Source organism: Microtus pennsylvanicus, chromosome 5 (assembly GCF_037038515.1).
Source record: "Microtus pennsylvanicus isolate mMicPen1 chromosome 5, mMicPen1.hap1, whole genome shotgun sequence".
NCBI classification, from domain to species: domain Eukaryota; kingdom Metazoa; phylum Chordata; class Mammalia; order Rodentia; family Cricetidae; genus Microtus; species Microtus pennsylvanicus.
The window spans coordinates 123,127,475-123,152,143 of NC_134583.1; the positions used below are offsets into that span (position 1 = coordinate 123,127,475).

The following is a 24,669-nucleotide window of genomic DNA, read 5'->3' on the forward strand; positions in this document are numbered from 1 at the left end:
ATTCTTCTTTGACCCAGTAACTGAGAAAAGGACTGGTCCTTTGCTACCTGCTGTGCAGCCTGCCGTTCTCACCCACCCTCAGAGCCCCAGTGGAATGAACTAATGTCTTCTTATGCTTATTTCCCAACCTTCCAAGTTCAGAGCAGGCCAGCAGCACAGGGGAGGCTCCGACAGCAGTGACTGTTCCTGGGGAAATGAGGCACAGGGACCACGGTACTGAGTTTTATTAGGGATCTCATTAAGGTTAAACCTCTAGGAATGAGGGAGTCCTAGTCAGAGGGCACGAAAGCCCATGAAGCCTCCTCAGATCTCATAGTGAACCACCGGCTCAGGTTCTTTAGCAGGATCACCGCCTTTTTCCAGGTACAGATTATTGTAAGGGTATTGCTTCGGCCCCTAAGGAAGAAAACAAAAACCAAAAACCACACAGGTCAGCAAGAACAACAGCCAGCCAGCTAATACCTGACTACATCCCACTCTAGTTAATGATCATGCCAAGCAAATGGGTATAACAGTAGCCTCTGGTCAGATCCAGCTGAGCTAAAATGGCAGAAGCAATGCTCCCTGTCCCTGCTCAACCCACAGCAGAGAAAGAGCCTAAACTGTAAGAGAAGTGGTGCCTGCCCTGCAAGTAAGAGGTGGGAAGGAGGGGGGGGGAGTCCGAGCCAATGCTTTCCAAATGAGAGGACGCATCCATCCATCCTATTCTCTCTCGGGGTTGAGACAGACTCAATCTCCTTTAAGTCACTCAGCCTCTAATGGTTCCACCACTAAAGTGGCCTAGCAAATGAGGCGTGCAGGAGCAGCGGTGGGGGAAAGCGCAGAGGAGGCACGGCTGGGACATGCTTTAGGAGCTGCTGGCTTTACCAACAAACAGCTGCCAGAGAACACAGCTCAAAGGGAGGAGAAAAGGGTGACGTGCTTACAGAACTGAAAAATGGAAGAGCCACGCTGTTCCGCGCTCTCCTGAAGTGAAGTTAGTGCTCACCACAGCCCCACATGCTCTCCAGCAAGGAGTCCCTGGGGCTCGGCAAGAAGGCTCGTGTCAGTGCGCACAGCCATCCCAGCTACCTTCAGGACATTATCTCTGTGGAGGTAGCACCGGGCGGCCGACTGCACACACGGCAGCTTCCCTGCCTGTGTCTCTCTTTCCAACATACCCTGGAGACTACTCCCAGGTTAGTCTTCCTAAGAACCCAGCCCTCATCATGTCAGTCTTCCAGTCAAAACCTAAAAGCAGCTCCCTGGTACTGGAGGCGGCCCAAGACATCCCTGCACCCCAGCTCCTGGCACAGTCTACATCCAGTACATAGCAGAGGTTGCATAGATATTTGTTCAGTTAATACACCACTATGTCATCAAGTTCAAATCCTCAGCTATGCAATAAAAGCTGCCCAATGGAACTAATCAATTCACCTCACAGTGTTTTTAGCATAGTGATCTTCAATTCTAAATGCATTTTATAATTACCTAAAGATTGTTGAAAATGTTGATTCTAGAACCCTATTGTGAAGCCAAAGAATTAGAGCTTCCAAGAACCAGGCCGGGGGAATACGAATGTATTGTAGTTCACTAGGGAACCCATACAGCAGGTGATTTAGGAACTATTTCTTTTTTTAATGGCTGGTTTAAATTTTTGAATATTTCAAATTACATTTAATTATTTAATATGTAGGTATGTGGGTACACTCTTGCCATGGCACTCACACAGAAGTCAGAGGGCAACTCACAGGAGTTAATTCTCTCTCTTTTACTATGTGGGTCCCAGGGATTGAACTCAGGTCAATAGGCTTGGAGCCTGGTGCCTTTACCCATGTGCCATTTCATTGGCCCTGTTTCTATATAACAACTAACTCACCATCCTTCCTCCTCCGACTGCTCTCGCTTACCCCTCATGGTTTCTCTGACTTCCCCACCACCCAAATCCCATTTTTGTTGTTGTTGTGCTTTGTTTTCAGCCTCCAGTTTTAATCCTACTCCCTCGCAGCATCTCATCCCACTCTGTGCATCTACTATAGGCATACACAGACAAACCATGCCAGGCTCTCACATACGTGTTCAAATGGTGCTCATCATGTCATTTAGCTAAAATTTCTTAAAACTTCTTTTAAGCTGGAAGGTATATTCTCTATGTCCATTGAATTCTTTGAGACATAACTGTCTATGCTGACCATTGACAACTATTTCTAGTAGCCTGCAGAAAGTGCCCTTCATGTGTCCAAGACAGGATAAGGCTTCAACTCTAGAGTCTTTGACTCGGCCTTGAAAGGCCGTTCACTAAAATATAAGGATAACTCCCATTGTCAAATGGAATTCTGAAGATTAGCTTCCATTTTCTCATCCACTATTTAGTGCTAACGTACGTCTTTCAATTCGACTGGTCCACGGCGAGCGGAGGGAGAGCAGTGCTTTGCTGCCTGGAGGGGCTGCTGCCCTTCATCTTCCAATTTCTTATCCTCGAGGAAGCCAAACTCGGTATCGGCTCGTTTCTTACTCCAGAGACTTCATGCCCTCAGCAAAGGAGGAAAAGCAAGTGTGTTTTGGAGAATTCATAAAATACTCACCACAGGCTGGTAGGAAGGGAAAGTCTCCCCAACCCAGAACATGAAAACCATGAAGGCCACGAAGCCGAAGAGATGTTTACACATGACATCCCAAGAAACAGGTGTAGGGGATGTGTCCACACGATTCCTGATATACATGTCTAGGTCCCAGTGGATCTGTGGCAGAAAGGCATTGAACCATCACAAACTACTCTTCCTGCAAGACAGGTGTGCTGGCTAGTCTCATGTCAACTTGACACAACCCAGAGTTATCTAAAAGATGGGAATCTCATATGAAACAATGCTTCCATAAGATCTAGATGGAATTAATTAGTAACTGATGGAGGAGGACCCAGCCCATTGTAGGTGGTTCCATCCCTGGGCTGGTGGTCCTGGGTTCTGTGAGAAAGCAGGCCGAGGAAGTCATGGGGAGCAAGTCAGTAAGCAGCACCCCTCCAAGGCCTCTGCATCAGTTCCTGACTTACTTTGATAATGAACAGTGCTGAGGAAGTATAAGCCAAATGAACCTTTTCCTTCCCAGGTTGCTTTTTGGTTATGGTGTTTCATCATAGCAATAGAAACCCTAACTAAGACAGCAGGCAATCTAAAACGGCCAGAGCCCATCACAAGGCTTAACAGAACCATTCCACTTCCTGGAAGCAATATTCTGAGAGGCAGGTCCAAGACACAGAGCCAGCAAAGATGAATGCTGGCTTCATCAAAGGTGGCTCGAGCACGGCATGTGCAATGTTCACAGTACACAGGACTCTGGGATTTCCTGTCTGTTCCATCCCACATGCCATACGTAGAACTTCGGGTCTCACATCCCCAGATGTTGCTTCCTTGAGCAGAAAAGCTTAGCAAAAAAAGTACTACATAAACTAAAGAGAGTCCTGGCAAACCTAAGGACATGGAGAGAAAGCGAAATGGGCAATGGTTTTCTCACCGTTTCGCCCCAGTTCAACCGCAGGTCTGGGTGGTCCCATTCATACCATGGATCCCTCTCCTGCTGTGAGCGGTCAGGGAGCTTCGGGTAGTCGCCATACCTGAGGGACAGACAGCAAGAACTTCTGGAAAGGGCTGTGAGCAGTCACTGACAATTCAGAGCCCTCATCTCAAAGATCAGAAACAAAGCAATGGCTATAACTACTTCACTTAAGGATAGAAGAACACACCCCAACTCAAGATATCAAGTTCTAGTACTAATAAAAGAACAAAAAAAGGTCCAAGCTACAATTAGAGGTTATGTTAAACTCTGAAACGACATGGCCTTATTCTCTTTTACAGAGAAAAGCCACACAACTCTATAATTAGGATTAAAAGAGAATTTTAGCAATCAATTATTCCATTCCTTCATCAGACGGGCTCTAAATACAAAGTCATCCACATTTGTTGGAATAAAAACTAAAAAGGGTATGCATTAGAAAAGCCTTTTTTTCTTCATAGTTATTGTGTTTCTTTTTTCTTTTCTTCTTCTTTTTCTTCTTTTTTTTATTTTTTATTTTTTTGACTTGATTTCTCTGTAGATTTGGAGCCTGTCCTGGAACTAGTTCTTGTAGACCAGGCTGGCCTCAAACTCACAGAGATCCGCCTGCCTCTGCCTCCCGAGTGCTGGGATTAAAGGTGTGCGCCACCACCGCCTACTACTACTATGTTTCTTAATCACAAGTTGATATACGGCCTCATGCTTCAAAAGCCTCATAGGCGGTCTTGTTTAGCTGGGTTCTATAAATCCATGTTCACAGACTACTAGTCAGGCTGTTCCTGTCCACAACACAGTTTTAAAAAAGGAGAGAGAAGAAGAAGAAGAAGAAGAAGAAAGAAAGAAAGAAAGAAAGAAAGAAAGAAAGAAAGAAAGAAATGATGGTAACTGGGCACATGTCAAAGAAACTGATAGGGAAACAAAAACAAGAGGTGCTAAAAGAAGAAGTTCTAATTTTGTATAGAAATTCTAATTATGTATAGTGGTGATGTTTAACCACTATACATAATTAACCACGCTACATGAACACGGGCAGAAGAGACTAACACCAACTGGAGAATGAAGGCTGACGTTTAATTTGCTTAACAGTTGATGCGATTTTCACATCTCTAACGTCAAAAGGGGGGGGGGAGGGTACACACATTTTTGATGAGACATATACAAACACAGAGTACACCATCCAGGATAAGGTTCTTGTGACAGGAGTACAGCTTCAGCCTGATCACGTGCCTAGCTGACAGCACCTGAGCCCAGCAGATGTGCAATCTAAATGAAACCCAGTGCTCTGGATGGAGCCCAGGAAGAATTCTGCTATTCTGGAGTCCTCGAGGGAGGTATTAAAACCTCGGCTTTCTCATTTGAGGAAGCAGTCTGGGCCAAGGAAAAAATTGCAGTCCTCTCGGCTGCAGCTGCTCACTCACCCACTCCCACCTTCCCCCACCAAGGAAAGCACCCACGCCCATGACTCTGACGGGGTCACAAGCAGGTTCAAGAGAAAACGTCAGAGTCGCACCACCCAATCCAAAGGTCTTCACCCATCACTGTCCCTAAAGCGAGTAGACCTCCCTCTACCTCACCCCATGCCATCATCCGGGTACGGCTCGTAGTCTTCCACGCGCATATTATACTTCTTGGCGGCCGCGGCGCGTTCCTCTGGGGTCCTAGGATACCGCCCCGGCAGCATGTCCTTGGTCATATGGAAGGCTGAACGCAGAGGGATGCGTGTCAGAGGGACACGGTGCTCTAGCCACCCAGAAGGCCGCAATGACTGCAGAGGTCGGAGCTCCGCACTCTGCCGGACGACCGCAACCCTCCGGATCACCTCTCCTGGACACACTAATTCACCTGCCCCCCGGCCGGCACACCACCGCCACCGTCCCAAGGATGCCCCCTCCCGGGACAGCAAACATCAGGCACCCCCTTCCCACACCAGCGTCTCGAGCGTTCTTGCGGACCTCTCCATGACCCCAGTGGTACCATGCCGCGGGTTGCCCTTTGCAGCCACCGGACTCCCAGAGCTGCAGCCCTGGGCGCCGCCATCTTCACCTTCTCTGCCGTTCACCCTGCACATGCGCAAAGGCGAGTCACGGTGGCTGAGCGGGGCCAAACGCGACCTCTGAAACCGGCGCAGAGGTCTCCAGGGTCAAGCTGAGCGGCTTTAAAAACGCTGGTTCTGCCTGGGCGGGGAGCGGATGGCAAGGAGAGGAATCAAAGCTATTTCTTCTTTGGTATTTCAAGTCATGGTGTTTCTTTTCGCCTTCAGGTGATTGATGTCGTTTCAGACATCCCACGGAACATCTCCGACAACTGACCAAAATAAAATCAGATACTCTTTCCTCAAATTGCTTGCCTCCCACCACTCCCCTGACTGACGTTTCGCCTTCTGTCATCACAGGTCATTATCACACGTAGTCGTTTTTCAAATTTAGTTCTTAATTTTGTTTGAGCCTCCAAATCGGTTAACCTCTAAGACATCTCTCCAGCCCCATAAAGTATCTAATTTTTTCTTTTTTTTCCAGCAGATTTTTTTATTACTTTATAAATAATACCAATCAAAATTTCCACTTCCTCCCCTCCTCCTACTTCCCTCTGGCTCTCCCACTCCCCTTCAAGTCCCAAGAGAGACAAAGTATTCTTCTAAAGAACACAAGTGCCCAGCGAAGGTGGTGCATGCCTTTAATCCCAGCACTTGGGAGGCAGAGGCAGGCGGATCTCTGTGAGTTTGAGGCCAGGATGGTCTACAAGAGCTAGTTCCAGGACAGGCCCCAAAGCTACAGAGAAACCCTGTCTCAAAAGAAAAAAAAAAAACCAAACAAGCAAAAACCACAACAAGCCTCACCTGATGGTATAAGACTTTGGCAATATTACCACTTGAGAAGTAAAGGCAGAACAGTCAGGAGTTCAAACCTAGCCTGAGCTCCATAATGAACTGAAGGCCAATCTGGGCAACACTATACTCTGTCTCAAACACAAAGGTGTGTGACAACTTTTAATGCATATCACAAAGGTGTGCAACCATCTCTTCTGTTCAATTCTACAACGTTTTGTCGCTCCCCCAGAAAAATCTCATACCTGTTAGCTTATTTCCTCTACTGCCACACATTGGCAACTAACCTATTTTTTGTTTCTATGCTTTTGCCTAATCTGTATATTTATGGAAATGCAATCATACAATATGTGGCTTTTGTGTCTATCTTCTCTCACATAATGTGAATACAGTGTAGTATGTGTTAATATTTCATTTTTAAAGCTAAGTTGTAGTGAGGAGTTGCGGGCTGTGTTCCACCCAGCTCCCGCAGGGCTAGCTTTATACCAGAAATAACAACACACAAATTGTATTCTTTTAAACACTGCCTGGCCCATTAGCTCTAGCCTCTTACTGGCTAATTCTCACATCTCGATTAACCCATTTCTAATAATCTGTGTAGCTCCATGAGGTGGTGGCTTACTGGGAAGGATCTCCGTCACATTGGTCTCATTGCAAGGATAGATTTAAGTAGGAGAGATGGTTACAGATTCAGAAAACTCAGGTGGTATTAAACAAAAGAATTCTTCCATTGATTTGATTTGATTTTACTTTTTTTTTCTTTCTTTCTTTTTTTTTAAAAGAGATGGTGACTTGCCTTGTTGTCCAGACTGGTTCTGAACTCTTGAATTCAAGCAATCTTCTTTCCTGCTGCAGCCTCTGGAGTAGCTGAAACTGTAAGCCCTTGGTCTTCCCTTGATCCTGAATGAATTCAGCTTGCCATTTATCATATGCCTAAGCTTCCAGGATGGCTCTACCCAAGATCTATATGAAAATTGATTTTTCTAGTGATTCCTTAAGTGGGCCTAACATTGGCTTCTCTTGGCACTCATGAGAACAAAGTTTAAAGCGTAATTATATTTGCCTCTGTAAGCTTGAGCATGCCCAGGCAGCGATATTTTGTACTATTTTTAATATTTTGTTAATTATTTGTTAGTTCCTTTTCTGAAGGACTGAGGAGGGCGGCAGAGTGGAGCCTAGGCTGTAGTGCTGCAGGTCACCATTAGGGAGCGCTCCTTCAACCTAGGGCCCCACCTTCTTAAAGGGTCTGGACCGGTTTCTCTTGCAGTTCATCTCTAGTGGTGTACGCTGTGGGTGCTTCCGGAAGAGGTGGAACTTCCGCTTCCGGCGGGGCCGTCCCTAGAGCAGAGATGGCGGCGACGACGGCCGAAGATGCGGCCTCTGGCTCTGGAGAGCCCCGGGAAGAGGCGGGAGCTCCGGGCCTCGCCTGGAATGAGTCCCAACTGCGAAGTTACAGCTTTCCTACCCGGCCTATCCCGCGTCTGAGTCAGAGTGACCCTCGGGCGGAAGAGCTCATCGAAAATGAGGTGGGGGGCGGGGCTGCTGCTGAAGGGGTGGAGGAAGGGACCCAGTTAGGGGGTGCGCTGGGAAACTGGCCGGGTTGTGGACTGAGACTTGGGGCGGGAAAGAGAGATGGTGTGTCAGGAGTGCTCGACAGGAGAAATTGTTGGGAATTTGACAAGTACAAATATCGTCGAAAAGAAATGATTAGCTCCTTGGTATCACTTGGTTGATCTTTTTCTGGTGTTTTTACTTAGGAGCCTGTGGTGCTGACCGACACAAACCTTGTGTATCCCGCTCTGAAGTGGGACCTAGACTACCTGCAAGAGAATATAGGCAACGGGGATTTCTCTGTGTACAGCGCCAGCACCCATAAATTCTTATACTATGATGAAAAGAAGATGGCTAATTTCCAGAACTTTAAGCCAAGGTCCAACAGGGAGGAAATTAAATTCCACGAGTTCGTTGAGAAACTCCAGGACATACAGCAGCGGGGAGGAGAAGAGCGGTAAGTTGCCCAGTCGGTAGAATTAGGGCATCCACTTTCCTGTACTGGTTTGAAGGTGTGGTGGAATTGGGTAAGAAGAGATTGGTATCGCCAACGTCTGTGTTCCATTACTAACGAATGAATATCCCTCTTTACTATACTGTAAGGGCCTTGAGTTTTTGATGGTTCTTTCTAGAAGCTTGAGGAATGAGAATAGCGTTAGTCTTGAACTGTGAATCTAATTTCCTATCTTAGGTAGTGAGAGTGACAGTTGCAGCGTCAATCGGATGAAAGAAAGGCTTGACTTTGTCTAGGCAGAAAGTTTTAAAAGGCTGAATGAAGGTGTATATGTCCTGTTGGAAATAAGAAGTCATTGTATGGGTCTTTGTTTTTAGTTGTTTGGGGTTTTGGTTTAGTTTTGGGGGGTCGGGCAGGCTCTCACTCTCTCTCTCTGGCTGGCCTGGAACTTGCCATACACACCAGACTGACCTCACACTCACCAAGATTCTTCTGCCTCTGCCTTGACTGCTGGGATTAAAGGCGTGTATGGGTGTTTGCATATATGTATGTCCTGTGCCCTGTGTATATTCAGTACCCATGGAGGCCAGAAGAAGGTACCCTATTCTCTGCAAATGGAATAACAGACAATTGTTAACTGTCATGAGGGTTCTGGGAACTGAACCCCAGACCTCTCTGCAGGAGCTCTTACCTGCTGAGCCATGTCTCCAGCCCCTTCTGACTTTTTTTTTTAACTTTGTTTATTTATATTTTATGTATGAGTGCTCTGCCTGTATACCTGCAGCCAGAAGAGAGTATCAGGTCCTATTAGACATGGGTGTGAGCCACCATGTGGATGCTGGGAATTGAACTCAGTGTTCTGAACCATTGAGCCATCTCTCCTGCCCCACTTCTGACTTTTAACACACACACACACACACACACATTTAGAGAGAGAGAGAGAGAAACAATAATTTTTTGTTAGATTTCGCCTGAAATTGACAGTTTGCAGTCTCGGTTCTAGAATACTGTCTGGAGACAGTTCGTGCTGAACAGTCCAGTGTATGGTATGGATTGGGGTTAAGGGGTATCAAGATCTTTTTTAGCATTGGGAGGATCGATCAGATCATCACTTGGAGTGCTTCTTTCTTCCTCTTTGTTTTTATTTTCACTTCTGAGGACAGCCCAGTTACGTAGCTTCCAGTCAGTCCCACGCTGTAAAATTGTCCCTGGAGAATTTCTTTTGTGGAGTACTTGCTAGTGCACGACTGTCCTACATTTGGCCCTGTCTGGAGTTCTCTGGAGTCCCCTGTCTTGGTTCTTTCCTGACTTCCTGTCAGCAGTATGTACCTTAGTGAGTAGGTTTTTAAATGTCTGGGCCAGTGAGTAAAGGTGCTTGCTTCCAAGCCTGTCTGTCAGCTTGAGTTTATTCCCAAGACCGGCATGGTGGAAGACGAGAACTAAGTCCCACAAAGTGTCCTCTGACCTCCACATGTATGCTGGGAGATATTTGAGCTTTTATTATTAAATTGTAATAGGAATGTTGTTTATATTTATTTTTGGGAGTGTCTCTAGCTCTTTAGCTCTTTCTGTTTTGTAGGTATGTGTGTTATAGCCAGGCATGGTGGTCCATGTAATAATCACAGCACTCAGGAGGTGGAGGCAGAAAAATAAGGAATTAAAGGCCAGGCTCTGTTATTGTGAGAGAGTCTTGAAGGTTCCTTGTAGCTAGCTTTTCCAAGTTCCTGAAATTTCTAATGAATTTCACCTTAATTGTTAGGTAGGATTTAAGGCAGTGAAGTCCTTATTTCTCACTCTCAGACATGTTTGTCAAGGGTCACATCATCTCCTTGAGTCTTGGACACAAATTGTCCCAGTAGTTGCAATCTGAAATTTTGCAGTTGGATGTAACAAAGGGGAAAGCAGGGTAGCGTGGAGTGTTTCTTAAATTATACTTGCAAGCAACACAAGTTCCTCTGTGGACATTTCATTGGTCAAAGCAAGTTAAATAAGACTGTGGGCACCAATAAGTGGACACCAAGAGTTAACTTTCCACAAGGAAGGCCTGGTGAGTTGGGATCAGCCACAGTGACCATCAAGGAGAGTCTGGAGGAAGGCCGATTCATCATGGACTGTGTGGATGGGCTTCCAGGAAGCTAAATCGTGTGACTTTCCCTGTGTGCACATTCTTAAATGAATCTGTACTGTGGCCCAGGTTTTAAGACTCTCAACTCTAAAGAACTTGTTGTGGAGCAGAGCTCAAACAGGAAGAAAGAATTCCTGTCTGTGAATCCGCATTAAAGTCCTGCATGACTGCAGCTGTTCTCTTTTGAGAATGCTAGTGACAGACTGGGTTCCCAGACGTGGGGGTCATACTAGGGATCGAGCTCATGGACTGATGGAATTTCTTTCCTTGGGGAATGTAGGTTGTATCTGCAGCAAACGCTCAATGACACTGTGGGGAGGAAGATCGTTATGGACTTCTTGGGTTTTAACTGGAACTGGATTAATAAGCAACAGGGGAAGCGTGGCTGGGGGCAGCTGACCTCTAACCTGCTGCTCATTGGCATGGAAGGTAAGAGTGCTTCTGAAAGCATGGTGTCACATGGTGCAGGTGTGAGTGCCCACCCTCCACTTACTAGCTCCATGACGGGAACATGTCACTGAACTTTTTCATCTGCTGAGGAACAAGGTCTTATAAATAGCTACCATGATTGAATGAGATAATTTTAAGTCTCTTGGGTAGTGTCACACAATCTTAAGTAAGTTCTTTTCCTTTCTCGCCAGGTGGTTTTGGCAAATGCCTTGAACCCCAACACTTGGAAGCAGAGGCAGGCAGATCTCTGTGAGTTCTGGCTAGCCTGGTCTACACAGCGAGTTCCAGGACAGCCAGGACTGCCAGGACTGTTACACAGAGAAACCCTGTCTAGGAAAAAAAATTTATTTTCTTAGTTGCTGTGTGAGCACAGACACTAGGCTAGTGAGGCCTCCTTGAAATGTCACTGTGTTCCATTGCTCTACAGTATAATGAAGAGATTTTTTTTTTCCTGTAAAAATGGAAACTTATTTTTTTTTTAAAGACGGGGTCTCACTGTGTAGCTCTGGCTGTCCTGGAACTCACTCTGTAGACCAGGCTGGTCTCCAGCTCACAGAGATTCACCTACTTTTGCCTCCTGAACTCTGGGATTAAAGACATGTGCCACCATGCCTGGCAGAAACTTTTCTAATATGGTAAAACCTTATCTCTTAAATACACTTTTATGGGTTCAAAGTTGGAAGACTATAAATAGGTTTTTGCCATCAGTCTCTCTTTTCCTTTATTCCCAGTTTCTCAGGTTTCCTCCCTAGAGGCACGTCATGGTATACTTCATGGGGAATTTTATATGCACATAACTAAATGTGTTCTGAGTTTTTTAATGGTTTTTAAATTTTTAATTTTATGTGTATGAATGCTTTGCTTACATGCATGTGTGTGCATGTATGTATACCATTTGTGTACCTGGTGCAGGTGGACATCAGAAGGGGGCAATGGGTCCCCTTGAACTGAAGTGAGGATGGTTGCAGGCCATCACGTGGGTGCTGGAAATCGAACCCTGGACCTCTGCCAAAGCAACAAGTGTTCCAAACCGCTGAGCTACCTCTCTAGCCCCCTTGTTTTTTGTTTTCAGTAGAAAGAAGTGTCTAAGTGCTGTTCAGGAGAAGGAACCCTGCTTTCAGGGCAGGGTTATTATTCATTTCCAGCACCATCAACAGCTGTGTCATAAGTGGTGGGTGAACTTCGTTGAACAAAGAAGCAGAATAACTATTTGATATCATTGACCTAAAATGAGCCCCTCGGTCTTCCTTCCTCAGGTTTGGATGGCTGCTAACATGGTAACCAGGTTCCCCACATGCAGCTGATGAATTGACACTTATCTGCTTCTTTAAAACCAAGTTTTGGCTTTGCAGAAGGAATACAGTTCTGGTTTCCTTGATACTGGGCTAATCTCATTGCTTTCCTTTCCTGGGGCCAGGTGCAGGGAAGTGGATGCCTCTGGTAGAGATGCGAGGCTTTTGTTTGAGGACATAGGTGGACTGTCAGCAGTGGGAGACAGCTGCTTTGGCTTACTTGGCTGTCCTCCAGGATGTTTGTGTCAGGTTACATACCCAGGTGTACTGTGAACTTACTGTGTAGCTCAGGGTAGCTCACAGCCACAGTCTGCCCAGCCTCCTTGGTGTGTACCACCATGTCCATCTGGGAATGTTCTCTAAACTCAGAGATTATACAAGTATACAGATGTGACCCAGTTATACAGGAATAGATGGAATGTGCATTAGGACAGAACTAATTCAAGGTAGCAATATATGTACGTGTGTGTACACATTTAAACGTGTGGTTCCTGCGTTGGACGTAGGCCTGTGCTTGCTGGGCAAGTGCTGTACCACTGAGCTGTCCCGGCCATTTTAAAAACATTTTCATGTTGAATCAGAGTCTCACTAAATTGTCCGTGCTGGCCTTGAAATTATGATATCCCTGCTTAAGACTCTTAAGTAGCGGGAATTACAGGCCTGCACTCCAAGGCCTTACCAAGGTGACGTTCTAAGCAGTCTCTTAAATTCTACAACTCTTTCTTCAGTAGTTTAGTAATCTTTCTCTCATCAGGAGTCAGCAGCCTCAGTGAGCCCCAGTGTTGCTCTGAGCGATGCTGCATCCCGTAGGTGTTGGTGAAGTGAAAACAGCAGTTGAGAATCTTTGGGCTCCAGAAGAGCTCCCTGAAGCAAGGGCATGCTCCTAGCACCCAGAGCGACTAGGTAGCAGCTCAGAGATCGAGTGCACTGGTGCACCGGTCATGTCAGCCGTTTCTCATTGTTCTGCTGCCCTTGGATTCTTGCCATAGTCAGGAAGAGTGCAAGCTTGTTGCCTGCCAGGCTTGTTTAATGAGCTCTGCTGCCAGTAAGGGCATCAGCCAACACTGAGGACCGTCTGCTAGCTGATGCCTACCGTACAGTGGTGCTTGCTAGAGTTTGCTGCTCAGAAAATCTAACACCTGATTTACTAAGAGTTGTAATTGTAATGTCCTGATCCTGTTTCAGATTTAATTTAACTTTTAGCTGAGGGGACAGCTAGACTTCATCCCAGCACGAGGCTCTGCCTGCATTTCACCTGTGCTGTCTCAGCTAAGAAGATGTCTTTTCTTACAGGAAATGTGACTCCTGCTCACTATGATGAGCAACAGAACTTCTTTGCCCAGATAAAAGGCCATAAGCGATGCATCTTATTTCCTCCAGATCAGTTTGAGTGCCTCTATCCATACCCTGTCCACCATCCTTGTGACAGGCAGAGCCAGGTGAGCTTATATGATCTGAAGAGGGTGCCGAACTCCAGATTCTAAGAATGCCTTTGAGATCAGAGGCTGGAATACGGTTGCCCTTCCCTTTGGGGGTTTGTCAGGTCTGCATTATTGGCTGGTCTTGCCTTACAAACAAGTTCAGAGAATAATGTCACAGTGTAGCCTACATGTTCCAGGCTCCGGTGATGAACCCCAGATATTTGTAAGTATAAACAGAGCTAATTTTTGGGGAACAAGCTCCATCGTTAATGTTGGTAGACTCAGATTACTTAGCTTGATTCTTTTTTGACTCAGTTTCATTAAAATATGACTGCCTCCACTGACATTAATAATTGTTTTCTTTTATCATGTATGCTACTTCTTTTTGATAGGGAGATAGGTAAATAAAATATTTTCTGTGTATGAGTGTTTTGCCTGCATGCATATATATGCACCATGTGCATGCCTGGTGCCTGTGGAGGTCAAAAGAGGACGTTGGATCCCCTGGAACTGGAGTTACAGATGGCTGTGAGGCCACCATGTAGGTGCTGGCAATCAAACCTGGGTCCTCTGCAAAAGCAACAAGTACTCTTAACTGCTGAGCCATCTCTCCAGCTTCCGACATCCTCTTCTTGAGGAGAAAGATGCCTTGCTACTTCATGTAGGAGTCTTCTAGTTAGACTTTGGGAGAAAACGCTGGGAAAGGTTTGGGTGATGGATGAATCCTAATTCCTCGTATCTTTGGGCTTTTGAGGAGTTCTTCAAAGCTCGGGGGCACTGAAGTCTAGAAGTATTTATTGTGTAACAAATGAGCATGGACTTCCTTAAGTTGTTCTCTGAGCGGGAACAGTTCACATCCATTGTATCTTCTGGATACAAACTCTGAAATCATTTTTAAGTCTCTCTTTCTCTTTCTCTCTTTTTTTAAAAGCTGCCACAGCAAGCAATCACTGTACTGATCTTTTTTCTTTTTCTTGACCCTTAGGTGGACTTTGACAATCCTGACTACGAAAGTTTTCCCAATTTCCGAAATGTGGTTGGTTATGAAACAGTGGTTGGCCCTGGTGATGTTCTTTACATCCCAATGTACTGGTGAGGAGGCTAGGGATGGGGGCCTGTTCGGAATGCTTTCTTTCCTGTTCCCAGAAAGCTTTATCTGTGTCCCTTCTGAGTTGCGGCAGGGTTAACCTACAGGAAGATGAGCATGTCCAGACATGAGCATACTAAGCATAGAGGACAGCTCTGTCTCTCAAGAAGAGATCTGTATTCCTGTATCTACCTCTTCAGTACTTGGAGACTCAACACCACAGCCTCTAGCCCACTGTGTGTTTTACAGGATGAGCTTCAACTCCTGTCTTCACTGTTTCCTTAGCTGGACTATACTAGTTTTTCATCCTCGTCTCTGGAGAGTAAACAGAGCCCTCCCCCTTCTCTCTTTTCTTTTTAATAGGTGGCACCACATAGAGTCATTACTAAATGGGGGAATTACCATCACTGTGAACTTCTGGTACAAGGTGAATATTGGTGGAGTTTTGTTTTTGTGGTTGTTTATATATATGTTTACACACACACACATACATTTTTATTTTATTTGTACATGTGTCCATATGGAACAGGGCTGGAGTGAAGGAGGCATAAGTGGTTTTGGCTGGGATGGGGTTATCGATTATCCCTGGAAGTGACTCAGGGAGATGGAAAAGAATACAATTAAAGTGTGTTTTAGAAGGGAATATGCAGCTAGAGCTGAAAGCCTGTGTTAAAGGTATTTCCTGAGCTACTGCTTCCTTTGTAGGGGGCTCCTACCCCTAAGAGAATTGAGTACCCTCTCAAAGCTCACCAGAAAGTAGCCATCATGAGAAATATTGAGAAGATGCTTGGAGAAGCCTTGGGGAATCCACAAGAGGTAAGGGTTGGTGACATTCTCTGCAGCTCCTCTTGTTTCAGCAGCTACTGTCCTCTCTATAGACTTTATTTGTATATTTAGGAAATCTTGTTTTCTGATGAGAACTGGGCTTGACTGGCGGATCTATTATAATCCGTTCCATGCTAGTAGTAATGTCTGCCTCGGGGCATCTGTGCCATCTGGGGACCCCTGAGAGGATTCTTCTGGAATAGGAAGTGTGTAATAAAGCTTCTCCTCATGCTCTCCCAGCTGGGCCAGGGCTGCTCTAGGTAGTGTTAGTCCTGCTTCTCACCCAGGTGTGTCACTGGTCCCAAAGGGGTGAAAGAAGGAGGTTTGAATTTTAGTTGCCTTACCTCCTTCCTGTGGTTAGCCTCAGCATCAGAGATGCCTGTGGGGTTGAGAGCACCAAGACTAACTGCAGGTGACCTTTTGTTAGAATAGAGAAGCATTTAAAATTCTTGAGGCACATTGAAGAAACATGTAGAAACACTTTCAAGTGTGTGGGGCTTATTGACTCCTCAGATCATCTTCTGTCTGATGGGTGATGCTTGTAGATACACAGGGAATCGTAAAAAGGAAGGAAAAATAAACTGGACCGCCAAAAGGTCATGCCCTAGAATACTAAGTTGACATTCAGGAAACTTGATTAGAACATTTACAAGGTTCAGTGATCACTTATCCTTGTCCATGGCTGAATATTGAATGTCTCCAGGATCAGGAGACAGGCAGATCTGATGGGCTCCTCCTCTCTCTTTACAGGTGGGGCCTTTGTTGAACACCATGATTAAAGGCCGTTACAACTAACCTGCCAGAGGTCCAGGCCTCCTGCCAGGTGACTGCTCTCTCGTCCACATGCTTCGTTGATGAGGACAAGACACTCCAAGCACTAGTATTGCACGCTGCACTTAATGGACTGGACTCTTGCCATGGCCCTGGAGGCAGGTGTTGGGGCGAGGCAGGGTAGTTGACTCCACTCCCATTTGGAAAGATTTCTCACCCTTGCCTTTTGAGCACCAGAACCTTCCCTCTTTGCTCCCCTAAAGTCCTGCATTCAATGTGTGGAGTCCCAGCTTCTGGTTTTCATCATGTCTGTGTTAGTCTGTCAACCTCAGGGTATGTGTGTGTGTACATGTGTGCATATGCATATGTACATACACACATGCATGTATCTGTTCCTTGTTCCCTCTTCCTGGGTCAGGATATCACTTCTGGCTCTCAGCTGCTGTCTCCTGAAGCCTCAGTGCCTCAGCCTGAGAGAGGAGATGCTCCTGTATCCCTGTGACATCTGGGTTGTGGTGCCAGAGTGGATGTGCTCATCAGTCTGCCTTCTGCCAGTTTTTGCAGCATAGTCAGGCTATAGGCCGATAGCAATAGCTGCTGGGTCCCTAATGGGGACATTGAGAAGGCTTGTCTTTGGGAGCCTAGATAGCCTTCTAGTAGAAAAAGATTAGATAGGGTTCTGGTTGAGAACTACAAACTCAAGCCATACATTGAAGGAAACCCTGGGAACCAAGGAATAGAGGATTGTGCGTATGTTCCAAATTACAGACACACGCAGCTATTCTTTCAGTACCAGCTCTTGCCCCTGCGCTAGGTATTGAGGGAGTTCTCCTAGCTCTGACTTCTTTGGGCTCCAGGGGTATAAACCTCTGCATGTGTGTGTACACATATGCACACGTGTGTGTGTTCACACTTGCCATCTTCTTGCTTACCAAGGTTCTCTACTGCTTACCTTGTCCAATGTGACAGTACAGTGTGAACCCCAGATACTGCCTGATTTAGCCTATAGCTTTCAAACTCGGATTTTAGCCATCCTTTCTTGATCAGATCTCACTGCAGCCTACCTAAAGCTGACACCTTGAGCCTCTGGGTCCTATGTCTTTCCCTGTCCAGGCCACATCCCCTGCTTCTGCTGAGCTTCCTGGCTGAGTAGATAAAATGGGATCAGACTTAGGCAGCTAACTCAATACCTTTCATCCACCTCAGGGCAAGGACAAACGTGTCCTCTTGCCTCTTCGAGCCAGCGCCTCTGCCAGACCCAACATACGTCACATAACTAGGGTAGGACAACTGGCAGCGCATGGAGATAGAATTTACTTTTCTGTTGGTAGCTACGTGTGGGACCGCCTGAGGGCAGCAGCTCATGGCTGGGCAGCTCAGTGTTACACACCTCAGAGTGCCATCATTCACATCTGCTCGGAGGGAAGGGGCCCCTGCAGTTTGGCAGAGTGGTGGCCCTTTGTCCACTTACCTCAAGTCCTTGCTCCATCATATTTTTCTCTAAAATATGAGTTGGAAATCTAATTTTATTTCCTTCTCTTCCACTTTTTTACTTGCACCCTCTTAAGTTTGACCTCTAGGTCTGAGCTGTGGCTCTTTGCCCCAAAGCTCAGCTTACAGTACCCTGTGGACTGAGAAGATGCATGCCGATGCTTGCGTGCACCTGTGTACATGTTTTGGGGAGGGGTCTTTAGTACCCCATTCTGGGGTTTTGATGCAATGTGGGTATGCAGAACTGGTACCTTCGCAGGTATAGCTCTTCAAATACAGCCAGCGCTGGGCGGTGTGACTGCAGTAAACTGCATGGCCTCCATCTCCTTTGGGAAAGAGGAGTGCAGCAAGAGAGCCGGGCAAAGCAGGATTAGATTGGCATCGTGGCAGATTGTCTTCATTCTCAGTAGAATGTCCTGCCACTGCCCTCAAAGGTGTTGGGATGTGTCGGAGGGAATCTGGGTCTTCTTGGTTTATCCTTTAGAATACTGTGCCTCATACAGGTCTGACCTAGGGTGACTGGGGGCAAGGAGAGAGAAGGTAAACTTTGGGACCGTCACAGGATTGGTCTTGATGCTGGTATGATGTAATAGCCACTCCTGGTCTTAGACACCTGGTGTATGCTGCTGCCTTTAGCTCTGACCCTCCCAGTCCTGCATGGTAGCTTCTCGCTTCACACAGCTCAAAGAGGAGATGAAGAGTGGCAGGCAAGATCAAACCCAGTTTGTTTGGCTATAAGCCTGTCCCTCCTCCTGCTCCTTCTCCGTTTCTTCCAAACTCTCAGTTCTCTACCTGCCCTCAGGTCTTGTTTCCTAGGCAGTGTACAGGCAGACTCAGGTAAGAGGGTGTGAGGGCTCTAGCTAGAGACATCCAGAAGCTGCCTGGAAGCAACTGTAGAGGAGTGAGTTCTATCTCTGCTGGGGATAGGGTACTGTGTACCATTCAGTGGAGGTCCCATAGCTCCTGTCAGCATGCCTCTGCTTCAGAGCTGAAGGAGTTCTAGACCGCTGGGGTCCTCTTCTGCTGGGTCACCTCCTTTTGGGGAGGAGATGCACGTCCTTCCCTCATCTAGGTTAGGACTGCTCAGGTTCAGATTCTACTTGGAACGCAGGAAGCATTGCTGCTACAGAGTTTACCGTTCTAACCAGCAGCGTGGGAGTCGGATGTGCCAAGGAAGGTGGAGACTTGGGCTTGTCTAGGGGTCAGCCACGCTGCAGACTCTGTTTTCATACCAGCAGTTCAGTGAAAACTACTGTTTTGTGAAGTCAAATATTTGCTGGGGGGTTGGAGTTGTGGGGTGGAGGAGGGGCTGTCCTGGGCATCAGTGGAGCAGATGCCCAGGATGCCTGGGGGAGACCAGCTTCCCTACAAATCAGAGCTCTAAATTACAAGGTTTTTACCAACGCGAACAGTTGGGGGAAGTCGTCTGCTCTCATTTGCGTAATGGTTTCTGTCACTGGTGATTAGACACAGGATGAAGGAAAAGAAATTTGACAATTAGGAATGAGCCATCATTAATCTGAATCTGTTAGGAGACGGAGAGGGAAGGAGCCTTACTAGTGGGCCGACCCAGTATGGGGAGACACTCCCTGTCTCTGACCCTCAGAATCTTCTGGGCCAAGTACCCTTTTGGAGTTCCCACAAGTGTGGGTGGAGTGTGCATGCCTTCACACACTAAGAGTCCAACCCAGCTTGAGGTGGCTTTAGAAACAGATTTTCCTGCAGGAACCAACAAAGTTGAAGATAGATGAGTGAGGACTAAATACAAGCCCTAGGGCGAAGAATAACAATAGGGGAGTTTGACATGTGCTTACTGTTATGGGCAATGTTTCTCTAATAGCCAACACTGTTGGTCTCCCAGCTGTGACAAGTGTTTGTCACATTCCGGCACTTCAGGTTGGGCAGGAAACCTGATCTTTACCAAACCCCAGGAACGACTAGAAATTGCAGAGGAAACTCCCGGAAAGTAGCAGAGCTCAGATCTGTGCAAGGTGGGCGCTGTTGTGAGGAAGAGGATGCACAGCACTGGGCTCCCAGAGGAAGACACTCACCCTTCAAGCCTCTCTGGATCAGTGCAGTGGTGGCTATGGGGACAACGAGGTTCTGGCTCAGACTAGTGACAGTGACCCAGCTAACTGTTAATAAGGTATGGAAAATCCACCTTAGATCTTCCAATGTCCCTGATTTTACCTCAACATTCTGTCCCTTCAAATGCCTAAGACAATATCAATCTGCACCAAGAAGTAAGTCCTTGTCATTCGAGTATCTCTTAGATCCCAGGCTCCCTCAAGGGTTGGGATGGGTTTCTGTCTGCTTCCATGATGTGAACTTCTCAAGGATGGTGCTATCTCACTCCTTGCTAAGTTCCCTACCTCTGTTGTCTTTCATCCTTCAAAACTTGGTGCAGAATTTAGCAAGGGCTACCAGCAGTGACTCTCAGACCAGTTTTGCCTAGATGGGGTAGGTGTGGAGATGGATAGAAGTAGCTGAGAGGTTCTAGAGGCCCAGGCCTTTCCAGTTTCCCCACAATTGCTCTTGGTGTCCTCTTAATGTACCTCTAGGTGGGTCTTTGAGCTTGCTCCTTCCCAGGCTCTTAGTGGCCTCTTTACCAAGGCTCTTTTCCTCGAAGATGCTCTCTGGTTACAAGTGCTGGACAGCTTAGCTTAGGGTCCCTCTCCACAGGCTTCTCCCTGTTCCCTCTTAGTTTCTGACCTCAGGTAACTCTGTTGACATGTTCCTGGTTAGTCTGTGTTTTGTCTGCTCTGTCCTCTTGCCATTACTTTGTCATTACATGCTGGTCAGCTTGTCTCAGGCTGGAAGATCCAGGGGGTCCTGATTGAAGCCCAGCTGAGCACTTTGGGGACATTTCTGGAGGAGCAAAGGCTCAGAAACTGGTATCCTCAATGCCCATAGCCTGTGAGTAGTGACGCCTTGGACACAATTGGGGAGGGACCTGGAGAGGCAAAGAACTTGGTGAGGAGAGACTGCTAGAAAGAGGCCAGGCTTGGGAGCCAGGCTGGAAGAGTGAACTTGGTGGTTCCATCTGAATGTGTTCTTGTGCCTTAGGGTCCAGCAGTTCAGGGATGAGGGACATTTTCTGAATGTTTCCTAATTTCTCTCAGGTCTTTGGTTCAGTGTCACCAAGTTTGACAGACCCCTGTGTGCCAGAGGTTGCTAGAAGGAAGCAGCATAGTAGGCTGGTGTCAGGAGTGGAGGCCTCCCATGAGGAGGGCTGGAATGGTATGGGAACAAGAGAAAGGGACCCAGTGGTCAGCTTCTCATGGGATGGCACTCTATTCCGCCAAGAGAGTAAGTACAAGGACTGATTCAAGAAGTCAGTTAAACTGCCCTCCCTCCTCCGAAGAGCCTTGTTTGGGGGAAGGAATGTGTGTCCTTTAACTTTCAAGGGGAAACAGTCTAGTGTTTAAAAGCATGCGTTTTGAGCTCTGATACCTTCAGTACACATTTCTAGCTTGCTACTTACCAGCTGGGTTTGACTTTGGTTGATTCCTTTAACCTCTCTGAGTCTCAGTTTCCTTTATTATAATAATATGTGGGGGTGGGGGTTTGAAAATATCTACCTCAGGGTTGCTGGATTAACTGAAATGATGTCTGTAAAGCTTTAGCACAGTGCCAGCGAGCACTTAATAAACGGCTGTGGTGGTTCATAGTATGCGACTTACTGCTTCGGTGGTGTGTGACAGGTTTCCAGTGACTCGTCTTCCCGGTACCTAGCTCTGCTTCCTCTTCAGCCTGGTTGGCCAGACTCCTGCTCGTAGCAGCCTGGGCCTGGGGAGGTGCTGTCATCTCTGAGCATCTCACCATGGCTCCTCGTTCCACCTGGAGAATTGTCCCTCGCATAACTGAGGCACTGGCACCCACCCCTGCTCAGATCAGTCCCTCCCCCTTGTTGGTCACATCTGGCTGTCATAAGAACCCATCGCCACTCTCATCTAAACTCAGTAAGAATGTATCGCAGCTAAGGCCCTTTTGGTTTACTTTTATGCCATTTAGTGTGTTTAAATTACAAGTGTGTTAAGTGGCAGAAGGAATTAAAATGGAGAAAAATGGGATCTATTTGTTAAGTGCTCTTGTCCCAGGCACTGGGCTAGTTTCTTGGACTGAGTGCTCTCAGTTCAGTAAGAGAGTTAGGGATGTACAAGGACAAGCTCCTCACTCCACTTGGATACTCACATAGGGTAGGCCTTCTACAGGAAGTGATCCAGCCTGAGCTGATGACTGGAAGAGAGTAGCTACCCAGGGCTTGCAGGAAAAGTAGACGGTGTGTTTCTGCCTGGGTTTCTCTTGCATAGTCCAGAGGGTTTGCCTTGAATCCTTCCAGAGAAAGGCTGGGTGTAGGAACACAAAAAAGAACAAAACCCTGTGGTTAGCTTTGGGAATCTGAAAATATGTTTGTTGCTGGGCCCACATTTGTTGTGAAGGGCAGATAGATTTGGAGGGCTCCACTCTCCTCACAGTTCAGCCTCTGAAGCAGACCTTGTGGAGAAGGTGTTGAACCAGGCTACTCAAACTTCAGCCTGAGATACACTTGACTGGGTGGGATTTTCTGCATCATCCCCCAGCTTCTACCCCCCTTTATCTCATGGTGCCAAACTTCGACAGTTCCCCTCCATAGGTACTCAACTTCCCAAGGCTCTGGCACTGGCCCCACAGGGGAAGATGCTTGATGCCAAGCCATCCCTCTGGGCTGCAGGGCATTTAGAGTCACCTTGCAGTCACCTCTTTCTGTGTAACTCTGGCCCTGGGCCTTGGCTCTCTTCTCTATTGCACCAGCCACATTTTGTTGGCTTATTCTGTTTGCTTAAGCCCTATTCGCTTGGTCATTAAGGTCAATCCTGTCTTTGGGGAAGCTCTGTACATTAACCCAAAATCAGTGTGTGTGGGGGTAGGGCTAGGTTTTTATCCATTTGAGTATATAGTGTGTAGGGCAGTGGCGGTGAGAGTGAAGAGTACATAATGGGTCTGCCGTTCTGCCGGACTTTGGACGAACTGCCTATACGTGACCTCTCCGTAACTGCTCTACCCTGATTCTCCAGGTATAGTTCTCAAAGAATTCACACAAGAGGGGAAGAAGCGAAATGGAAAAGATAAGGTGGTGGAGGGGACTGAAATCCAAAAGGCAGGGCCTTTTGGGGGTCATAGATGGTTCTGCTAGGACAAGACCTTAAGGGGTAGGAATGAAGGCCTAGCCTGTGTTGCCAGGCAGCCCCCGAACAAAGGAAGAGGGGCAAGAGGGTCAGTGTGTGTGAGTGGGAAGAACTTAAGTTTCAGGGACAGACTAAAGCCAGAGTGGGTGACTCCAGTCATGAACACGACCATGGCCCTCCAGGGCTGGTGAAAGCGTTAGAGAACACGAACGCTTGATCCTGAGCTCTTCCCGAGAACTTTGATAGAGAGGTGGGCCACAGAAGTTGAGACATTTCCAGATTACAGTTTGTCATAGCCGTGGCTGGAAATCTGGCAAGCAGCATTTCCATCAAAATACTGTCTTTCTGCCATGTTTGACAGGCTGGACTTGTCTTAAGAACTAAAAGCAGGGGGCTGGAGAGATGGCTCGGTGGTTAAGAGCACTGACTGCTCTTCCAGAGGTCCTGAGTTCAATTCTCAACACCCACATGGTGGCTCACAACCATCTGTAATGAGATCTGGTGTTCTCTTCTGGAATGCGGGCATACGTGGAGGCAGAGTGTTGTATACATAATAAATAAATAAATCTTTAAAAAAAAAAAGAACTAAAAGCAGTGTGTACAAGAGAGCCTTTTGGAGTTGTGTAGACTAGGTTTGAATCTTGGTTTTACCTTTGCCTTCCATTGTCTGTCAAGTTACTATCTCTGTGTTTGATTCCTTTAACAGGTGCCACCATGTGGCTACTAGGAGTGAATGAGACAAGTGAGATTTTTGACTCAGTGTTCACCAAACATTAGTTTCCTTCCCTCCTCTGGAGACAGCTTGTTTGTCCAGCAGGAGAGGAAAGGCTTGGTTGTCTCTGTCTTAGCATGAACAATGCCAAAATTTTCTCTCTCTTCTGGGGAGATCTATGGTCCCAAGGGAGTAGGAATAGAGCCATGGGGAGTTGGGGTAGAACTCCACGGTGTTGAACATGGGGTTCTTTGATCAAGTCCTCGTGGGGATAGGTGCATATAGTAGACCTAGCGGTGAAGTGTTAGGAAAGAGGGTACCACCGAGTGCTGTAGGGGGAAGCCAGGTAAATCTGGAACACAGCGAAGAGTGAGGGGTGAGAACTGTCAGCAGAACCCTAGGAATTGGGACCACAGGTCACGGTCGAGGGAGATCCCACAGCCAGCCGGCTTCATTGAAGAGCTCTCGGAGTGGTCTCCACAGAGAAGAACTAGAAAGCAGATGTTATCAAAGTGGAAAGAGGTTTTAATTTTTCTAGAGCCAAGAAAACGTACCACCCAGTCAAGGTGGGCGCCGAATCATCTAAGCTGGGTTCTAGACTTAAGCGAGCAGGTATAACTAGGTGCAGAAAAATCAACCCAGCATGTTGACTGACGCTTTGATTTGTGGCAGGAACCCTGTGACTGCTTTACACACCCATAAATAGGAGTTTCTGGGCTCCTTCAGAATCCTGTTGGTGCCTAACCAAAGTTTCTGGCTATTTTGTAATCTCAGGCATCTGACACAGTAGCCCCGAGTTCATGGGGCGACTTCATTGCTTCCTTGCTAGGTAAGCATCTTGTGACGGAGGCCTCAGAATAAAGGTGTATCAGAGCCATATCACTACTATTTGCTTCTAATAATCTGTAGGTCTGGAGATCTTTTTTGGTTTTGACTTGTGTTTTCCTTGAAATTGTCTTACAATGTAACT

At 46.8% G+C, this 24,669-nt stretch overlaps 2 protein-coding genes across 2 annotated transcripts; one reads left to right on the forward strand and one right to left on the reverse strand.

Annotated features, from left to right (window-relative positions):
- Positions 1–209: 209 nt before the first annotated feature.
- Positions 210–5,637, reverse strand: Ndufb8 (NADH:ubiquinone oxidoreductase subunit B8). Its single transcript, XM_075974177.1, has 5 exons — positions 5,481–5,637; positions 5,103–5,229; positions 3,490–3,589; positions 2,565–2,720; positions 210–396 (listed from the first exon to the last, which is right to left on the reverse strand). The coding sequence occupies exons 1-5, from the start codon at positions 5,563–5,565 to the stop codon at positions 304–306; spliced, it is 561 nt and encodes a 186-aa protein (XP_075830292.1). The 5' UTR covers positions 5,566–5,637; the 3' UTR covers positions 210–303.
- A 2,027-nt stretch (positions 5,638–7,664) lies between these two features.
- On the forward strand, positions 7,665–21,489 carry Hif1an (hypoxia inducible factor 1 subunit alpha inhibitor). The gene is made up of 8 exons (XM_075974175.1): positions 7,665–7,878; positions 8,110–8,360; positions 10,763–10,911; positions 13,518–13,663; positions 14,631–14,737; positions 15,096–15,159; positions 15,438–15,548; positions 16,308–21,489. Exons 1-8 carry the CDS (start codon positions 7,702–7,704, stop codon positions 16,350–16,352), a joined length of 1,050 nt encoding a protein of 349 aa, XP_075830290.1. The 5' UTR covers positions 7,665–7,701; the 3' UTR covers positions 16,353–21,489.
- Positions 21,490–24,669: the final 3,180 nt, after the last annotated feature.

Excerpts from the sequence above, each read along its gene's own strand:
- Ndufb8 (XM_075974177.1), bottom strand. The coding sequence starts at position 5,565 with ATGGCGGCGCCCAGGGCTGCAGCTCTGGGAGTCCGGTGGCTGCAAAGG. Across the intron at positions 2,721-3,489 it reads GGTTGAACTGGGGCGAAACG|ATCCACTGGGACCTAGACAT; the intron begins GTGAGAAAACCA and ends TTTCTGCCACAG. Across the intron at positions 397-2,564 it reads TCCCTTCCTACCAGCCTGTG|GGGCCGAAGCAATACCCTTA; the intron begins GTGAGTATTTTA and ends TTTCTTCCTTAG.
- Hif1an (XM_075974175.1), top strand. The coding sequence starts at position 7,702 with ATGGCGGCGACGACGGCCGAAGATGCGGCCTCTGGCTCTGGAGAGCCC. Across the intron at positions 7,879-8,109 it reads AAGAGCTCATCGAAAATGAG|GAGCCTGTGGTGCTGACCGA; the intron begins GTGGGGGGCGGG and ends GTTTTTACTTAG. Across the intron at positions 8,361-10,762 it reads CAGCGGGGAGGAGAAGAGCG|GTTGTATCTGCAGCAAACGC; the intron begins GTAAGTTGCCCA and ends TGGGGAATGTAG.